The 19,396-nt window shown below is 42.6% G+C and overlaps 1 protein-coding gene across 4 annotated transcripts in view; it reads right to left on the bottom strand.

Annotated features, from left to right (window-relative positions):
* The window catches only part of NFRKB (nuclear factor related to kappaB binding protein), a 49,174-nt gene that overhangs the window by 4,577 nt on the left and 25,201 nt on the right, over window positions 1-19,396 (bottom strand). For all 4 annotated transcript variants that reach the window (XM_070765924.1, XM_070765927.1, XM_070765926.1 and 1 more), the window contains 8 exons: window positions 18,035-18,141; window positions 16,717-16,840; window positions 14,578-14,657; window positions 11,162-11,385; window positions 9,371-9,653; window positions 5,249-5,515; window positions 2,512-3,300; window positions 1,389-1,495 (listed from right to left, as the gene is read on the bottom strand). In XM_070765924.1, coding sequence (XP_070622025.1) covers window positions 1,389-1,495; window positions 2,512-3,300; window positions 5,249-5,515; window positions 9,371-9,653; window positions 11,162-11,385; window positions 14,578-14,657; window positions 16,717-16,840; window positions 18,035-18,141 — 1,981 coding nt within the window. The remainder of the gene's footprint in view (window positions 1-1,388; window positions 1,496-2,511; window positions 3,301-5,248; window positions 5,516-9,370; window positions 9,654-11,161; window positions 11,386-14,577; window positions 14,658-16,716; window positions 16,841-18,034; window positions 18,142-19,396) is intronic.

The raw sequence follows: 19,396 nt of genomic DNA, 5'->3' as shown, positions 1-19,396 counted from the left end.
AAGGATGTCTCCCAAAGTTTTACCTAGCGAAAGATGTTGTTTTTATCAAACTAGTACCATCTCTCGCAGGGAAGAAGCTGATGTTCAGCGGCTTTAGGAAGAAACAATTCCTCTCCAATAGTGCCTCTGTCTTAAAGTTTGTGTTTCCAGGATCTCAGTTGAATTCTGCACATTTTACTATAAGGGCCAATTTGGTATAGGGCAGTGTTGGCAAACTCACACCCTTCCCTCTTCCATGCATACACACTCCTGTGCTGCCCCTGCGCATGTGCACAATTGGGACAGTGAAAAAAACAGGCAAACCAGAAGTTTGGAAAAATGGACTTCCAGTTTGCCTGTTGTGCTGCTTTTGGCACTCCGGGGGTTCAGGTAAGCTTCCTGAAGCCCCGGAGTGTAAAAAACAGCACAACGGGCAAACTGGAAGTACGTTTTCCGAACTTCTGATTTTCCCATTGGGGGAGTTGTTTTGGGGGTTTTTTGCACTCCAAATCTTCCCTGAAGAATCTGGAGGGCAAAACGGACTTCCCCAAGGCTGAAAATCAGCTGGCCAGCATGCACATATGCGCTGGAGTGTGCCTTTCGATATGACTCCACGTGCCACCTGTGGCACACTTGCCATAGGTTCGCCATCACAGGTATAGGAGTTAAGCCTCCAGGCTAAAAACCAGGAAATATAGGCATGAAAGACGGCTGGGTGACATTGGGCCAATCATTCTTAGCCCACAGCTCAGGTGACAGCTGGTAAATCAATTCTTGTCACAACCAACTAGATCAATGCTCAGTTGATTCCAAAACATAGACATTATATTTGTGGGGAAAATGCTAGGGGGGGAAAAAAAAGAATAATTCTGCACATTTCACTGCAGAGGAAATAGTTTTATGGGAAAATGCAGTTGCCATATAGCAGAGAATCCCCCTTATGCATGAAAGAACTTGTTAAAAAGTAACAAATACAGTAATTAATTTTTCATTCTGAAAATGGTATGTTCTGTGCAGCTGAAAACATTTCAATAGCTACAAAAGCAGGTGAGAATTTGAACAATTTAAAGGGGATAGCCGAAGAAAGAAAGAGGCTATGCAACATTTATTATCATTCAGGAGACTTTTTTAAAGCACCAAATTGGACACTACTTAATCCAGGGATTTCCCAAACTTGGCAACTTTAAGACTTGTGGACTTCAACTCCCAGAATTCTCCAGCCAGCATAGCTTAAAGTTGCCAAGTTTGAAGACTTAACCCATTCTACAGGCAGAGGTTTTGCTTTATAATGTTTTCAGCAGCTAAAAAATTAGCACATTTCAGTCACTTTCAATCCTCTTGTTGGATTTCCAGTGGCCTAAATAGAAATTCATTACTGAAAGATTCCCAATTCCTCCTGCATTACTCACTTGGCCCCCAAGTTGCCTTTGATGATGGGAGCAGTCACAACATTCTTGCCTTTCATAGGCTGGCTGATGACCGAGAGGGGCACAGTGATTCGGGTAGGCAATTTCCCCTGGGTGAATAAATAATATGCAGAAATTGTTATCATTTCTTCTGCCCTACAGAGATATCCAAACGTCTATAGAGAGTCATCCAGATTACGGTTGTCCCAAAGTCGGTTTTTCGAGAGGCGACTGGACTTTCTGTTTTTTTTTCCTTTGGAGATGTTTCACTTCTCATCCAAGAAACTTCTTCGGCTAAGCTAAACATCTTCAAAGAAAAACCAGAAGTCCATTTGCGTCTTGAAAAAGCATCTTTCTTTCTTTCTTTCTTAGAAACATAGAAGATTGACGGCAGAAAAAGAGCTGGTCCATCTAGTCTGCTCTTATACTATTTCCTGTATTCATTCATTCTTTCTTTCTTTTTTTCTTTTCTTTTCTTTCTTTCTCTATCTTTCTTTCTTTCTTTCTCTATCTATCTTTCTTTCTTTCTTTCTCTATCTATCTATCTATCTATCTATCTATCTATCCTATCCTATCCAATCCCATCTATCTATCATCTATCTATCTATCTATCTATCTATCTATCTATCTATCTATCTATCTATCTATCTATCTATCTATCTATCTGATTTATATGCCACCACCTAACTCCTCAAAGACTGGGTGGCTTACAACAAATAAAAACATTATTTAAAAGAACAATTTAAAAAAAAAAATTTCAAAATCCTAGTAAAAGCCATACATCAATATGGCTCAGTATCTCTCATGGCCAGATCTAGATGGTATCTCATTCAGTCAATGGCTCCAGACCTGTCAGAAAAGCCAGGTATTTACAGCTTCGCGGAAGGCCAGTAGGGCAGGGAGGGTACAGATCTCGGGGGGGGGGGGGCAGCTGGTTCCAAAGAGCCCCAAGACCCCTTCCTCAAATTTCCTGCAAAAAAATCCCCCAAACAAACCATCGCAATACATATAATCCTTCCATGCACAATTCCTAATGACAGAAGGAACCAGGACAGCAACAAAGCGAATTATCTTCATCGCCGAGGTTTTCCCATCTTGGAATCTCTGGAAAATCAACATTACTTACTGGTTGGGAGGCGGAAACCACTGTGGTGCTCACAGGAACCTGTCGCACAGTGGAGGTTCCTGGTCCTATAGATATGGGTGTCCCTGCTGCTGACACCACCGTGACTGCCTTGGAGACAGAAGCCGACATGGTGGGCAGAGAAACAGCTGAGCTATGGCCAGTCCCAGGCATGCTGACTGAAGAAGAGGCCATATGCTTGGTGTGGGTGGCCACTGTAATTGTCTGGCCGGGTTTGGGAGGCATCACCCCCATACCCTGCACAATCCTTATGGTGGCCGCTGGCTTGGCTTCTGAGGACGCGATCGTGGTCATGGTTTTGCCCTTGCGGTCTGCCACCGACATGCCCAAAGCAGGCATCAGCCGGAAGGCGGAACCGGCAGACTCCACTGTTTTCAAGTCCGGTGTCACTTTGACCACGGTTGGCCCAGCAGGACCGGGGGAAGCAGAGGTGTTGGGCGTGCTGGTCTTGGCGGGAGAGTCCGAGGACTGGATGGGGCTGGATGTCACCCGCAACGTGGCGCATATGCCCTTCCCTGCAGGGTTGGTTCCGGAGCTGGCGGCCGTGGTGAAGAGATCTTGAGTCAGCTTGACGGTGGTGACTTGAGATTTAGCCAAGGTGGCCATCATGTCCGGAGTGATGCGGAGAACGGTCTGGCCCTTGGCATCTGTGGTGATGGAGGACGGAGGCAGGCGCAGCACATCCTTGCCTTGAATACGGAAGTTGGAGGTGGTAAGTGGGAGGCTGCTCCCGGTCTGGCTCTTCATGCCCAGCTGTCCAGTAATAGCCACCTGCAAAGCAAAACAGGAATTGAACTGAACTTCTGTTCATACCTTTGAAAAGTGTTCGGAAACTTCAGATCGTGCAGAATGCAGCTGCGAGAGCAATCATGGGCTTCCCTAGGTATGCCCATGTTACACCAACACTCCGCAGTCTGCATTGGTTGCCGATCAATTTCCGGTCACAATTCAAAGTGTTGGTTATGACCTATAAAGCCCTTCATGCCATCGGACCAGAATATCTCTGGGACCGCCTTCTGCCGCACGAATCCCAGCGACCGGTTAGGTCCCACAGAGTTGGCCTTCTCCGGGTCCCGTAAACTAAACAATGTCGTTTGGTGGGGCCCAGGAGAAGAGCCTTCTCTGTGGCGGCCCCGACCCTCTGGAACCAGCTCCCCCCCGGAGATCAGAACTGCCCCCACCCTCCTTGCCTTTCGTAAAGTTCTTAAGACCCATCTCTGCCGTCAGGCATGGGGGAACTGAGACATCTCCCCCGGGCCTATACAGTTTATACATGGTATGTTTGTGTGTATGCTTGCTTTTAATAATGGGGTTTTTAGTGTTTTTTAAATTATTAGATTTGTTCTTACATTGTCTTTGTTATTGTTGTGAGCCGCCCCGAGTCTACGGAGAGGGGCGGCATACAAATCTAATACATAATAATAATAATAATTAAGAAATACTGGCCGTATTGGGTGTAGCCGTGCCAGCAATGCTGGTTATACTGTGTGCGTAGCCATGCCAACTAAACAGGGCTGGTAGGCCAAAAGTGATATGTAAAGTGCCTTTCAGTTATTAAAACCTTGAGGTCTTTAAAAAGGAGGCAAATTAATGGGCAGCGGGAACATCCCTACAAGGCTGAGTAGCCTCCTGAGAGCTATTTCCTAGCTTATAACACAGCTGCCAGAAGCTTGAATTTCCTCTTCCATTCTACCATCTCCTTCCTTTTGACTGTGAGAAGGACGTGGAGTTATGGGCTTTTATTTGAATACATTTCAGGGCGAAATGTATACGAAAATAGACTAACAATCCTGGGCCTAGAAAGCAGCTGTGTTATACAATTTGAGTATTGCCCACAAGATCCTATGCTGCAATGTCCTTCCGGTCAATGACTACTTCAGCTTCAACCGCAACAACACAAGAGCACGCAACAGATTCAAACTTAATACGAACCGCTCCAAACTTGACTGTAAAAAATATGATTTCAACAATCGACTTATCGAAGCGTGGAACTCATTGCCGGACTCAATTGTGTCAACCCCTAACCCCCAACACTTCTCCCTTAGACTCTCCACGATTGACCTCTCCAGGTTCCTAAGAGGCCAGTAAGGGGCGTACGTAAGTGCACTGGTGTGCCTTTCGTCCCCTGTCCAATTGTCTTTCCTTTCTTTCACCTATCTTATATATTCTCTTCCTTTCATATATCCTCTCCTCTAAGCCCACTTTTACCCTTGTATATATTACCACATGACTACATAGAAACATAGAAGTCTGACGGCAGAAAAAGACCTCATGGTCCATCTAGTCTGCCCTTATACTATTTTCTGTATTTTATCTTAGGATGGATATATGTTTATCCCAGGCATGTTTAAATTCAGTTACTGTGGATTTATCTACCATGTCTGCTGGAAGTTTGTTCCAAGGATCTACTACTCTTTCAGTAAAATAATATTTTCTCACGTTGCTTCTGATCTTTCCCCCAACTAACTTCAGATTGTGTCCCCTTGTCCTTGTGTTCACTTTCCTATTAAAAACACTTCCCTCCTGGACCTTATTTAACCCTTTAATATATTTAAATGTTTCGACTATTTTTCTTCCTATGTATTTGTATATTGGACAAATGAATAAAATAAATAAAATAAAATAAAATAAATCAGGCGTGGCTGGTGAATTTCCTAGGGGCACATATTTAGAAGTAAAAATACCTGCAGTAATTCATTAGCAGAATGCAGATCCTCACCTGTTTAATGATATTTTGGCCAGCAACGTTCTGGAGGACAGTAGTGGATGAGGAGGAAGATGATAAAGAAGCAGAGGAAGACAAGGGAGTGATAGAAGGGTTGAGCACTGCGCTGTTCGGAGAACTATTTGCTGGCTTGGGGACGGGAGTAGGTGTTGCGGGAATCCCTGTCCCGGTCACATTGGCTGCTCCAGTTACAGCAACGGTTGTTCTCTGGACTTGGACTGGGCTGGGCTGAGCTTTCACTGGAACAGTCATGACAGCAGCCTAGGGGAGAAGAAGTCATTATCATAATAACTTGCATAGCGTCTATACGCCATTCCTTTCTGTTTTAGATTGTTCCGCGTGAACAAAAATTCCAAGGTTGCTGTCACTCTTGCCCCAAATCACAGAAATATGGACACTTGTCAGGCCTCCTTTCTAATCCAATATGCACTCGAGCTCTGAGAAAGCCTGAAATCCCCACAGAGCGCACCCCCAAGTGGTGGATTAGGGGGGCCTGAATATTATTATTATTATTATTATTATTATTATTATTATTATTAATTGGATTTGTATGCCGCCCCTCTCCGTAGACTCGGGGCGGCTAACAACAGTGGCAAAAACAACATGCGACAATCCAATACTAAAGCAGCTAAAAACCCTTATTTTAAAACCAATCATACATACAAACATACCAAACATAAATTGTAGAAGCCTAGGGGGAAAGAATATCTCAGTTCCCCCATGCCTGACGACAGAGGTGGGTTTTAAGAAGCTTATGAAAGGCAAGAAGGGTGGGGGCTATTCTAATCTCTGGGGGGAGTTGGTTCCAGAGGGCCGGGGCCGCCACAGAGAAGGCTCTTCCCCTGGGTCCCGCCAAACGACATTGTTTAGTTGACGGGACCCGGAGAAGGCCCACTCTGTGGGACCTAATCGGTCGCTGGGATTCGTGCGGCAGAAGGCGGTCCCGGAGATAACCTGGCCCGGTGCCATGAAGGGCTTTATAGGTCATAACCAACACTTTGAATTGTGACCGGAAACAATTATAATAATTGTTTATAAATAATAGCATACAGTATGGTGCCAACCACTTGAGCAAGGTGTGCACAGCACTGTAGAAAGCAAAGGGAAGACTACTACACTATACATTCCCCAGGAAAATCATGGTAATGGAGGGCAAAACCTAACAATGGCCCCGAGTATGGGCACCCCTTAAATGGGACAGGGGTGCTAAGAATCTCCCTGTCCACTAGTAGCATCATAAACCTAAAACTTCAAATTGGAATGTAGAATCTGAGAAGCTTATATGAATTTAGGAAAACCCACCTCTGCCGTCAGGCATGGGGGAATTGAGATCCTCTTTCCCCCTAGGCCTTTACAATTCTATGCATGGTATGTATGTATGTATGTATGTCTGGTTTTTATATTAATGGGTTTTTAATCGTTTTTAGTATTAGAGGGGCGGCATACAAATCCAATAAATCAATAAATAAAACACACAACACTTTCCAAGAAATGTCCAAATGCAATAGGATCACTAATGTCTGATGACAGATATGGCACAACAAGAAGAAGAAGATGCACTTGAAACAATTTTCCTGTTTCGTGACTTACTTGAGGAAACAAGTAGCACGTCTAAGAATGACTGGAGTCCATGACTCACTTCCTTCATTTTTCCCCCAACTCAGCTAATGTAACTGAATTCAGACAGATAGACCCACACACACTCAGATTTCTTTTTTTTAGCAATGCAAATGATGCAGCACAGACAACACAAACTGCTGACATTCTGTAAAGGAAGTTGTTCCTCTGCTTTGGGGGAATCTATTGGCTGGTGGTAACATTTAAATTGTTCAGAGGCTGAAAATCTATCTCTCATCTTCACCCATGTATGATCTAGGCTAGTATTTCTGAACCTTAGCAACTTTTAAGATGTGTGGATTTCAATTCCCAGAATTCCCCAGCCAGTCTTAATGGCTGGCTGGGGAATTCTAAGAATTGAAGGGTACACATCTTAAAATCACTGGTCTGGACATTCAAAAACCACAAGGTTTAAGAATGAGTCCCCTTTCTCTACCAAAGGGAATGGAAAGAGACGTCTGTTGATGAAAAACATAGGTTAAAGAAGGCTAAAATGAGATGGAGTTCCTTCCAACAGAAGCTAAGAACTCTCCTGTATCCGGAGAACTGGCTAATCCCAAGCAAAAGTATTTTGCTTTTCTCAGCAAGAAGGTCCAGCAAAGGTTTTGTAAAAATGGAAGTCTCCATGGCTGTGATGGTGAATCTATGGCACACATGCCACAGGTGGCACTTGGAGCCATTAGCTGCCAGCATGTGAGCTGTTGCCCTAACTCAGCTCCAATGTACATGTGCACACCGGCAAACTGATTTTTGGCTCACGCAGAGGCTCTGGGAGGGCGTTTTCAGCCTCCGGAGGGGCAGGGGAGGGCGATTTTGCCCTCCTCACGCTCCAAGAAAGCCTCTGTAGACTGGGGAAGATGAGAAATGGGCCTACCAGGCCCACTAGACATTGGGAAATGGGGGAGAGGGGGTCACAGTGAGGGGATCACATGTACATGCACAGGGAGGCATGGGTGTGGGGGGCATTAAATTATGGGTGTGGGCATGGTTTTAAATTACACAGGTCTACAAAAAAATATTGTCATCATCGCAGTTGACCTTGTACTTTTCTGAATCATTTTTTATTCTGATTTCAAAAATATTTTCAGTTTTTCTGTAGCAGGTATCGTTTCCACAGAGCAACATCATTATTATGAGTATAGAAAATATACTGGCAACATTAAGAAAACAGCAACACTTGCTATATTATTTTGCATATTTGAATTTAGTATTAGAATTGTATAAGACGGTAATTATTAGTATAAATATAAATCTCTTCCATCTCTTTTCTTTTTTCTTTCTCTTTGTCTTTTCATAAAACTTTTTTCTTTTTTCATATATATCTTTATAAATTTTGATACAGATTTAGATTTATATATTAAGATTGATATTTTTATTCTATATAATAATATGTATTTTACAGATAAACTTTTTATTTTCATATGAAGACTTCTATCTTGAGCGGAGCGACTGTAGCTCCATTAAGTGTTATATATTTTGTTTGTTGTGTTTGTTACTTTGAAAAAACTAATAAAATATATTTTTTAAAAAAGAAAACAGCAACACAGGTGTGCAAATAATATTTTTTCTAATCATCGCCGTTGACCTTGTTCTGATTTCGAAAATGTATATAGTTTTTTCTGTAGCAGGTCTAGTTTCCACGGAGCAGCATCATTATTATAAGGTATAGGAAACATACTGGTGACATTAAGAAAACAATAATTATCATATACATTTAAACTATAGAAATAACATGATAACCAAAATGCTTCTATATCAGAAACTTTACGTGATAGAGCAAAACTAAGCATATTTTTGGAATCAGCACCTCAAACTCTATAAAACAGGCATATTACCTTTGCTGATGATTTTTTGTCTTGACTAGTGTTTTGGTTTTGGCACCCAAGGAGAAAAAGGTTCACCATCACTGCTCTATGGTGTCATTTGGCGGGCCCCAGGGGAAGAGCCTTCTCTGTGGCGGCCCCGGCCCTCTGGAACCAACTCCCTCCAGAGATTAAAACGGCCCCCACCCTCCTTGTCTTTCGCAAATTGCTTAAGACCCACCTTTGTCGCCAGGCATGGGGGAGTTAAGTTATCCTTTCCCCCTAGGCTACTACAAGTTATGCATGGTATGTTTGTGTGTATGTTTGGTTTTTTATAATAAGGGTTTTTAATTGTTTTTATTAATTGGATTGTTCATGTTGTTTTTCCACTGTTGTTAGCCGCCCCGAGTCTGCGGAGAGGGGCGGCATACAAATCCAATAAATAATAATAATAAATAATAATAATAATTTAGGGACCTAAGTTTTTATATAGGAAGCACCTAGACTTGTTTCCCTTCTCTGCAGGCACTAGTAAAGGGGTAGTAATTTATTCTGATACATTAGTTCCGATGAATTGAATTATACTGTAGCGCAACTGCTATTCAACGTTGTAAAATTACAGAGGTGGATCTACATTGGGTAGATCACCTGGGAGGAAGATTACTAACACCTGTGCTCATTCGCATTTGTTACTCACCTGAGAAAATAATTTGCTTTGTGCGGAAGTGGAAGGCACCCGGATCTGAGGGACGGATGCTAGAGGTGGCTGTTGTTGTGGTGCCACCTGGGCCGGCTGAGACAGAGGAGGAAGGCTAGGCTGAGGGGCAACTACTCGGACTTGAGGAAGGCCCGAGGAAGTGGTGTGGCTAGCTGTCCGCGGGGTTGGCAGCTGAGATCCGGGCTGAGCCTGAGTGCTTTGCGTGGTGGTCGAGAGCAACGTCCCAAGCTGGGGCATCGTGGGAGAAGATACCAAAAGGATGCTAGGCAACAATGAAACAAAAGAAAAAAAAATACTCATGAGTGCATACGTATGTATGTATGTAACATACTTTGCTGATAAAGAAAAGGAAGGGAGACTACTATGGATCTATTTCAGGCCTATTTGCCTTCATCAGGTAGCCACACCCTTACTGGAATTTGAACCTGGAGCTCTACCTTGTAAGGCAGAGAGCTTAGCCATTAGACTACAGCCTCATCTCCTGTATCAGCTTGTACCAGGGAAGGGTTATGTGTGATATTTCTCAAAACACAGTGATACATCACAGGCCCTTCTTTTCTCAAAAAATAAAAACAACAACAAAACCCCCCAAAAGCTCATTTGAAACACTACTTAAAAGACATTTCCCCAAACTGCTTGGAAAGACTGCCAATATTTCTACATTCTTCACACAAACCAGACCACTTGACTCAACAACGTTTTTCTAAGCAGCCCCTATTCTTATGTCATCTGCTATGCTCTGGAGCAAGCAGGAGCATCAAACTGGATTTCTTTGATGGCCGGATCAGCATTGAAGTTCTCTGGGGGCTGACAGGAGTGGGTGGCGTCTGAGGGGGGTGGGGAGATGGAACAGATGCCTTCTGAAGGACCCTGCCAGCCAAAACAGGTGCGGGGAGCTATACACGGCCCAATCTGTCCCATTTTCGGCCTAAACGGTCTCCTGCAGCACTTTGCGGGCACAAAAGGGCCATGGGGCAGCCTCTGTGCCTCACTTTCACCCTCCATGCCCTCCTGCAGCATTCTGCTGGCCGAAAACGGGCCCCACAGAACCCTCATGTGGCCTGTTATTGCCTCCCTGGACTCCAGCAGCACTCTGCCAGCCAAAAACGGACTGAATGGAGGTCTCAAAGTGGAGTGCTGGAGGAGATCGAGGAGGCTGAACTGGGTTGTGGGAGCACACACAAAGCCCGTTTTAGCCAGCACAGGCACTGCCAGCCGGTCTTTTGATATTTCCAGCCCGGCCCCATGGGCCTGGGTATCTATCTATCTATGTATCTATCTATGTATCTATCTATGTATCTATCTAATCTATCTATCTATCTATCTATCTATCTATCTATCTATCTATCTATCTATCTATCTATCTATCTATCTATCTATCTATCTATCTATCTACCTACCTACCTATCTATCTATCTATCTATCCTATCTATCTATCTATCTATCTATCTATCTATCTATCTATCTATCTATCTATCTATCTATCTATCTATCTAATCTATCTACCTACCTACCTACCTACCTATTAGATTTGTATGCCGCCCCTCTCCGTAGACTCTCCGTAGACTCGGGGATAGCCCTGCCCCGGAGGAATCACTTGTAGAAGATTGCAACCAAGAAACCTGGCACCGTTGGTTATATTTTCCCTCCTTTTTGTAGGTTTTCACCATTTAGTCCCCTCCCTAATCCCTACAGCTGCCTTATCCTTATTCTTCCTGGAGATATTTCCAACCCGCTCCAACTTTTTATTAAGATGTACACGAGAATTACCTCTGGCTGGATTTTGGTGACTCTGTTGCAACGCAAGGCAAACTCTTGCTAACCACAGGAGGGACAGGAGGGGGTGAAATAGGCATCGCTGGCAAAGGGGGTGCGGCAGGCATCACTGAAGTTACCGGGGTTGGCGGCATGCTGGAATCGCTAATGCTCAGCTGGCTGGGTTCGGAGATACCGGTGGTCACCCCTTTCGATGAACTCTCCTTGGTGCTGGATTTCTACAATGTCAAGAAAGGGGCTTATTGCCTTGGAATACACCGCACGCACACACACACACACACACACACAAACACACTGCATTCACCTCTGACAACAATCTGGACAAGTTCACACGATGAAAGAAGACCACCTTCAAAAAACAGTCTGCATTTCAAGGATATAGCAAATACTTTGTATTTAAAATGCGTGTCATGCAACCTTGGACAATTTCAGATGGAATTAAGAAGAATGCTGCCGCTTAAAACCAAAAAAAACCTCCAAAGCAAAAAAATATTGGAGGGAAATCCATAAATGGTTGCAAGTAATGACCGATACATAGAAACATAGAAGACTGACGGCAGAAAAAGACCTCATGGTCCATCTAGTCTGCCCTTATACTATTTCCTGTATTTTATCTTACAATGGATATATGCTTATCCCAGGCATGTTTAAATTCAGTTATCACGTCTGCTGGAAGTTTGTTCCAAGGATGTACTATTCTTTCAGTGAAATAATATTTTCTCACGTTGCTTTTGATCTTTCCCCCAACTAACTTCAGATTGTGTCCCCTTGTTCTTGTGTTCCCTTTCCTATTAAAAACACTTCCCTCCTGGACCCTATTTAACCCTTTAACATATTTAAATGTTTCTATCATGTCTGAATAAACACTGAATAAAAACTGGGATTTTTCTTATTAGGTATTGTAAATAAATCATACCCCCAAACCACTAGGTATTTAATGTTACACATAGGGACAGTGGCTAGAATCATCAATGTGCAACGATGGAAAGATCCCCAGATACCCTTGGAGAAGGAAATAATTTTTTAAAAAAATATGATTGTCCGGAAATGGACAATCTAACGATGGAGTTGAATGATCAAAAAGACTCGGATTACTATAACATTTGGACCAAATGGTATAATGGATTTTTTAAAAAAGACAAAAAACCAGTAGGAGATGGATGTGGAAAAAAGAAAAGATGACAAAGAAAAATAGTTTATACAATGTACAAATTATACAATGTACTATTACGAATGTAAATAACCTGAAAATGTTAAGATGTAAAAATAAAAAAAATCAATAAAAATTATTGCAAAACAAAAAAACCCACTACCACCCCCACCCCCAAAAAAGAAAGCGACGCTGATCATTATAGGCAGAGCTCCACTAGATCAGGGTTTTTCAACCAGTGTGCCGTGAGACATGGTCAGGTGTGCCGCGAAGCTCAGAGAGAAAGAAAGAAAGAGAGAAAGAAAGCAAGAGAGAGAGAGAAAGCAAGAGAGAGAAAGAGCGAGAGAGAGAAAGAGCGAGAGAGAGAAAGAGAACAAGAGAGAGAGAAAAGAGAGAGAGAGAGAACAAGAGAAAGAGAGAAAAAGAGAGAGAGAGCAAGAGAGAGAGAAAGAAAGCAAGAGAGAGAGAGAAAAAGAGGGAGGGAAGGAGAGAGAGAGAGAAAGACATAGAGGGAGGTAGGGAGGGAGAGAGAAAGAGACCAAAAGAGAGGAAGGAAGAGAAAGAAAGAAGGATGGAGAGAGAAAGAGGAAGGGGAGAGAAAGAAAGAGGAAGGGAGAGAAAGAAAGAGAGAAAGAGAGAGAGAGAGAGAAAGAGAACAAGAGAGAGAAAAGAAAGAGAGAGAGAACAAGAGAAAGAGAGAGAGAAAGAGAGAGAGCAAGAGAGAGAGAGCAAGAGAGAGAGAGCAAGAGAGGGAGGGAAGGAGAGAGAGAAAGACATAGAGGGAGGTAGGGAGGGAGAGAGAAAGAGACCAAAAGAGAGGAAGGAAGAGAAAGAAAGAAGGATGGAGAGAGAGAGAAAGAAAGAGGAAGGGGAGAGAAAGAAAGAGGGAGGGAGAGAAAGAGGGAGGGAGAAAGAAATAGAGTGAAAGGGATGAGGAGAGAGAGAGAGAATTTTTTTGTCCAAACTTTTTTTAGTCGCCCCCCCCCCTCCGCCACTCAATGTGCCCCAGGGTTTCGTAAATGTAAAAAATGTGCCACGGCTCAAAAAAGGTTGAAAATCACTGCACTAGATGACCACTCAGTCTTTATACACAGGTTTGAGAGGAAGAACAAAAAACAAGCGGCAACGCCTCTATGCAGTGAAACGGCAACATCTGCTGAAATCAATCGCAGCTTTCTATTGTTTATCACATACAGAAGATTTTTCACTGGCTGTTTTGTGCATAATATGTGACTGCTACTTACCACATTATTCATGAGAGAAATAAGATACGATAATCCAGTTTATGTCCCCACCAATTCATATATTTGAATGAACAATCTATGGCTTCCATCTTTATTGCCCACCCCTTGTCGTAAGTAGTTCAGGAATAACTCAAAAAGTCTCGCTTTTACTTTTATTTAAACGCAACTACTTTGACCAGGAACTGAGTTTGATACTAATGATGATGGGGTGTTTTTCTATGACTTTACCTATGTTTCAAATCAATACCGCACGAATCCCAGCGACCGATAAGGTCCCACAGAATTGGCCTTCTCCGGGTCCCGTCGACTAAGCAATGTCATTTGGTGGGCCCCAGGGGAAGAGCCTTCTCTGTGGCGGCCCCGGACCTCTGGAACCAACTCCCCCGGGAGATTAGAACTGCCCCCACCCTCCCTGTCTTTCGTAAACTACTCAAGACTCACTTATACCGCCAGGCATGGGGGGGTTGAGATATTCCTTCCCCATAGGCCATTACAATTTATGCATGATATGTTTGTGTGTATGTTTGGTTTTATAATAAGGGTTTTTAGTTGTTTTAGTATTGGATTGTTACAAACTACTCAAGACTCACTTATACTGCCAGGCATGGGGGAGTTGAGATATTCCTTCCCCCTAGGCCATTACAATTTATGCATGATATGTTTGTGTGTATGTTTGGTTTTATAATAAGGGTTTTTAGTTGTTTTAGTATTGGATTGTTACATGCTGTTTTTATCATTGTTGTTAGCCGCCCCGAGTCTACGGATAGGGGCGGCATACAAATCCAATAAATAAATCCAATAAATAAAAGTCTGTGAGGGAATACAGACTCATTGGAATTCTCTCCTACTGCAGACTACTCTTTCCGAAATTAGAATTGGTCCAACACTTTTGAGAATACAAACAACTTGTTGATAGCCAGAATTGGAACAGAATATGGCCAAAGGTACTTCTACCTAAGTCTTCAGGGTAGGGCAGTAAATAATTCTTCAGAAAATGTTTGCATTAGGCAACTTACTGTCTTTGCAGGAGTCTTTGGCTTCTGCTGAAGTGCCTTCTTGGCCTTGGCTGCAGCTGCGTGGGCCTGATGAATCCGCTCTGGAAGGAAAGAGTCAGCAATGGTTGTCAAACAGATGCTGAGAGAGAGAAAGAGATGCACACCTAGGCAGTCCTTTCCTGCAAAAATACACATGTGATTCCAAGAATTCCCACTCTGCTGGGGGGGTGTGACATAATTTGCCAGCCTAGAACAGGTGAAACATACATGAAAATTGCTAACATTTTAAAAGCACTTTCTTGCTATCCTTTGAAATCCTGGGGTTGTGGGGGGGGGGGGGGGTTGAATCTTTATTGATTATGACATAACATAACACACAAACAAACATACAATATATATTAGGGTTATTTACAACCCCTGTCTTGTCAGAAGTTATTGATGGAGATATTGGAGGAATTAGCTGAAACTTATATACATATGCAATGTTCCATTAATATTTTTAGTGGACATTACTTGTAATTTTTGTAGTACGTTTTACACCTAATTCTTTTTTTTAATTATTATTTTTAAAAATATCTTTATTAATTATTTACATTAAAAGAAACACAGGAAAAAAACCCAAAACCACAAAAAGGACATAAACGAAAACGAAACATGATCTATACAAACACATAATTCTTATATACTATATACATTACTGCTACAGTTTTTAATTGCTTTTATGTTTTCTTATGATTTAATTTCCTTCATTATTTCTCTTTTCCAACCATTTGTAAAACTTGTCCCAAATTTTACAGTACTGCCCTTTCAACCCTGAAATCTTGTTCTAATAGGCAGCTTTTATAAATTTTTCACCTTAAATTGTGAATATGAGCAAGCAATGGCTATTCAAAGAGAAGAGGAGGAAAATTGGGGATATCCTCTTAGCAATGGGAAAATATATAGAAGACAGGGCAAAACATGTTTTTGAGAGAGGGAAAAAAGGAAGGAGGAAGTAAGGAATCCAGTTTTTAAACACTGCTTACATATGGGGTACCCTATGACATGAATTGACTCAGTAATGGGTTACAAATCCCGTCGCTACTAGTTCACACTCATGCTTGCACTTGTGACGCTTCTGTGCATGTGCAGAAGTGTCCAGGGCTGTAGGTGAAGCCTCCCACCACCACTGCTACTGGTTCATAGATCCAGGCCGTACCGGTAGCAACCCACTGCTGAATTGACTATTGACATCCATGGTCTATCTGAAGAACGGAAGATTTTCTCAAAGGTAAAGAGCAGCTGACAGCTTTTTCCCTCTTTTATTTCTATAATGGATTGGGTGTGTTACATAAGGTTCGCCTTGTGCACCAGTTGCGACCCTACTTGGACCGGGAGTCACTGCTCACAGTCACTCATGCCCTCATCACCTCGAGGCTCGACTACTGTAACGCTCTTTACATGGAGCTACCTTTAAAGAATGTTCGGAAACTTCAGATCGTGCAGAATGCAGCTGCGAGAGCAATCATGGGCTTTCCCAAGTATGCCCATGTTACACCAACACTACGCAGTCTGCATTGGTTGCTGATCAGTTTCCGGTCACAATTCAAAGTTTTGGTTATGACCTATAAAGCCCTTCATGGCACCGGACCAGATTATCTCACGGACCGCCTTGTGCTGCACGAATCCCAGCAACCAGTTAGGTCCCACAGAGTGGATCTTCTCCGGGTCCCGTCAACTAAACAATGTCGCTTGGCGGGACCCAGGGGAAGAGCCTTCTCTGTGGCGGCCCCGGCCCTCTGGAACCAATTCCCCCCAGAGATTAGAATTGCCCCCACCCTCCTTGCCTTTCGTAAGCTACTTAAAACTCACCTCTGCCATCAGGCATGGGGGAACTTAGATATTCTTTCCCCCTAGGCCTCTACAATTCTATGCATGGTATGTATGTATGTATGTTTGGTTTTTATATTAATGGGTTTTTAATCGTTTTTAGTATTAGATTACTATTGTACACTGTTTTATTGTTGCTGTTAGCCGCTCCGAGTCTCCGGAGAGGGGCGGCATACAAATCCAATAAATAAATAAAGAAGAAGATGGACACAGGGCTGACTTCAGGTTTGCAACAAATTGATAGCATTACCATGAACTAAACGCTGTTAGATAACTCCAGACAATACCTACCAAACTCGTCTTCACTCCTATTTCGGTGTAGATATATCCATAGTTTGCGACCAGTATCGTATTTAACGCAAGGATCTTTCTCATAGTGCAATCGATCTAAAGCGCCACTCACCACAGTGTTAACCTAAGGAAAGGAATCACCATGAAATTAAGTGGTGCAAGGTAAAAAACAGTTATCAGTGACTTAATGAAGTACAGAAAATCATGTTTTTTGGGGATGAGAAATATGCCCTAAAAGTAGAAACTGGATAACCAAATCATTCGAAACTAAGACGCAAGATGGATGAAAAACACACATAAAATTCTCTAGATATTCAGATCTACAGAAAATGGCTCTTGTTAATATCTACATTTTTAATTGCTACTTCAGTTGTAATAAAACCCAGCTGCAGTAGTGTAACTTTATCTCCCTGCGTGTTCTAGCCTGAAAAATTTATAAAAGCATATTTTGCAACTCCATTAACTAATCTGCAGCTCTATTCATATTCTATTAAACGATCGCCTTTACAAATGGTTGCAATGAACTGCTATTTACATGCTCTACATGGGGCTACCTTTGAAAAGTGTTCAGAAACTTCAGATCGTGCAGAATGCAGCTGCGAGAGCAATCATGGGCTTCCCTAAATACGCCCATGTTACACCAACATTCCGCAGTCTGCATTGGTTGCCGATCAGTTTCCGGTCACAATTCAAAGTGTTGGTTATGACTTATAAAGCCCTTCATGGCACCGGACCAGATTATCTCAGGGACCACCTTCTGCTGCACGAATCCCAGCGACCAGTTAGGTCCCACAGAGTGGGTCTTCTCCGGGTCCCGTCAACCAAACAATGTCGCTTGGCGGGACCCAGAGGAAGAGCCTTCTCTGTGGCGGCCCCGGCCTTCTGGAACCAACTCCCCCCAGAGATTAGAACTGCCCCCACCCTCCTTGCCTTTCGTAAACAACTTAAAACCCACCTCTGCCGCCAGGCATGGGGGAATTGAGATCCTCTTTCCCCCTAGGCCTTTACAAGTCTACGCATGGTATGTATGTATGTATGTTTGGTTTTTATATTGATTTTTAATCGTCAAATTACTATTGTACACTGTTTTATTGTCGCTGTTAGCCGCCCCGAGTCTCTGGAGAGGGGCGGCATACAAATCCAATAAATAAATAAAGAAATAAATATTTTGCATCTCCATTAACTAATCTGCAGCACTATTTATATTCTAATAAACGATCGCCTTTAAAAATGGTTGCAATGAATTCCTATTTTCAGCTGGAACAAACACACATATTTACGGGGCTCTAATAAGGTGGCTTGAACACATATGGCTTACCTGAGCACTGGTGACATCAGGAGCAAGAAACTGGGAGTCCTTCAGAAGCTCGCAAATTTCAGCACGAGTTCCCTCTCCATTTGGAAGGCGAGCTGCAGCATCCCGAACTGAGACAGCAAGAAAAGACCAAGCACAATCAGGGTCCCGAAAGAATCCAGTACTGAAGTAGTAACTCTCAAGCTATTCAGGACCCATTTATTTGCAGGCTTCCTCATTTAGAAACATAGAAGACTGACGGCAGAAAAAGACCTCATGGTCTATCTAGTCTGCCCTTATACTATTTCCTGTATTTTATCTTAGGATGGATATATGTTTATCCCAGGCATGTTTAAATTCAGTTACTGTGGATTTATCTACCATGTCTGCTGGAAGTTTGTTCCAAGGATCTACTACTCTTTCAGTCAAATAATATTTTCTCACGTTGCTTTTGATCTTTTCCCCAACTAACTTCAGATTGTGTCCTCTTGTTCTTGTGTTCACTTTCCTATTAAAAACACTTCCCTCCTGGACCTTATTTAACCCTTTAACATATTTAAATGTTTCAATCATGTCCCCCCTTTTCCTTCTGTCCTCCGGACTATACAGATTGAGTTCATTAAGTCTTTCCTGATACGTTTTATGCTTAAGACCTTCCACCATTCTTGTAGCCCGTCTTTGGACCCCTTCAATTTTGTCAATATCTTTTTGTAGGCGAGGTCTCCAGAACTGAACACATTTCTGCTTGGGACTTAGTTTTTCTCCTTTCCTCTAAAGAAAGTTTGCAGGCAGCCCTCTTGTTATGCAGACAATCCAGATTCCAAGAATAACCCTGTATTGTTTCTCTTTCATCTTCGGTTACGATCTTAATTTATAACTTCCTTTTCTACATGCTTCTCCATTGCTTCAAATGCAAATATATAACCTGTTTCCTATAAAAAGCCCAAAATCTTCCTCCTTTGGGGCTAAGAAGGGACTTCCTGCTTTCAAGCTGCCTCAGGCTACACATTAATGTGACCCAAGAGGATGAATGTCTTCATGTCCTTCTTTTGCTGTCTGTTGTTTAGGAACCAGTGAAGCCTGTCAGACAAAATTATTTCTGGATTATGCTTTTTACAACGCAGACCAAGGTTAGATGCCTGAAACTTTCAGTCCCCAAAAGCTATGTTGGAAAAGACTTTTGTTTAAGGAAATGAAGAGCTACTGCCTGGTAGAGCAAATAATGCTAAGCTATATGTACAAATACAGGTAATCCTTGGTTTATGAATGTAATGGAGCCTATCTGCGGCCCTATCTGGACCGGGACTCACTGCTCACAGTCACTCATGCCCTCATCACCTCGAGGTTCGACTACTGTAATGCTCTCTACATGGGGCTACCTTTGAA

The sequence above is a fragment of the Erythrolamprus reginae genome, chromosome 12 (assembly GCF_031021105.1).
Source record: "Erythrolamprus reginae isolate rEryReg1 chromosome 12, rEryReg1.hap1, whole genome shotgun sequence".
Classification (NCBI taxonomy): domain Eukaryota; kingdom Metazoa; phylum Chordata; class Lepidosauria; order Squamata; family Dipsadidae; genus Erythrolamprus; species Erythrolamprus reginae.
The sequence above is the reverse complement of the archived record's forward strand: the minus strand, read 5'-3'. Positions and strand labels throughout refer to the sequence as shown.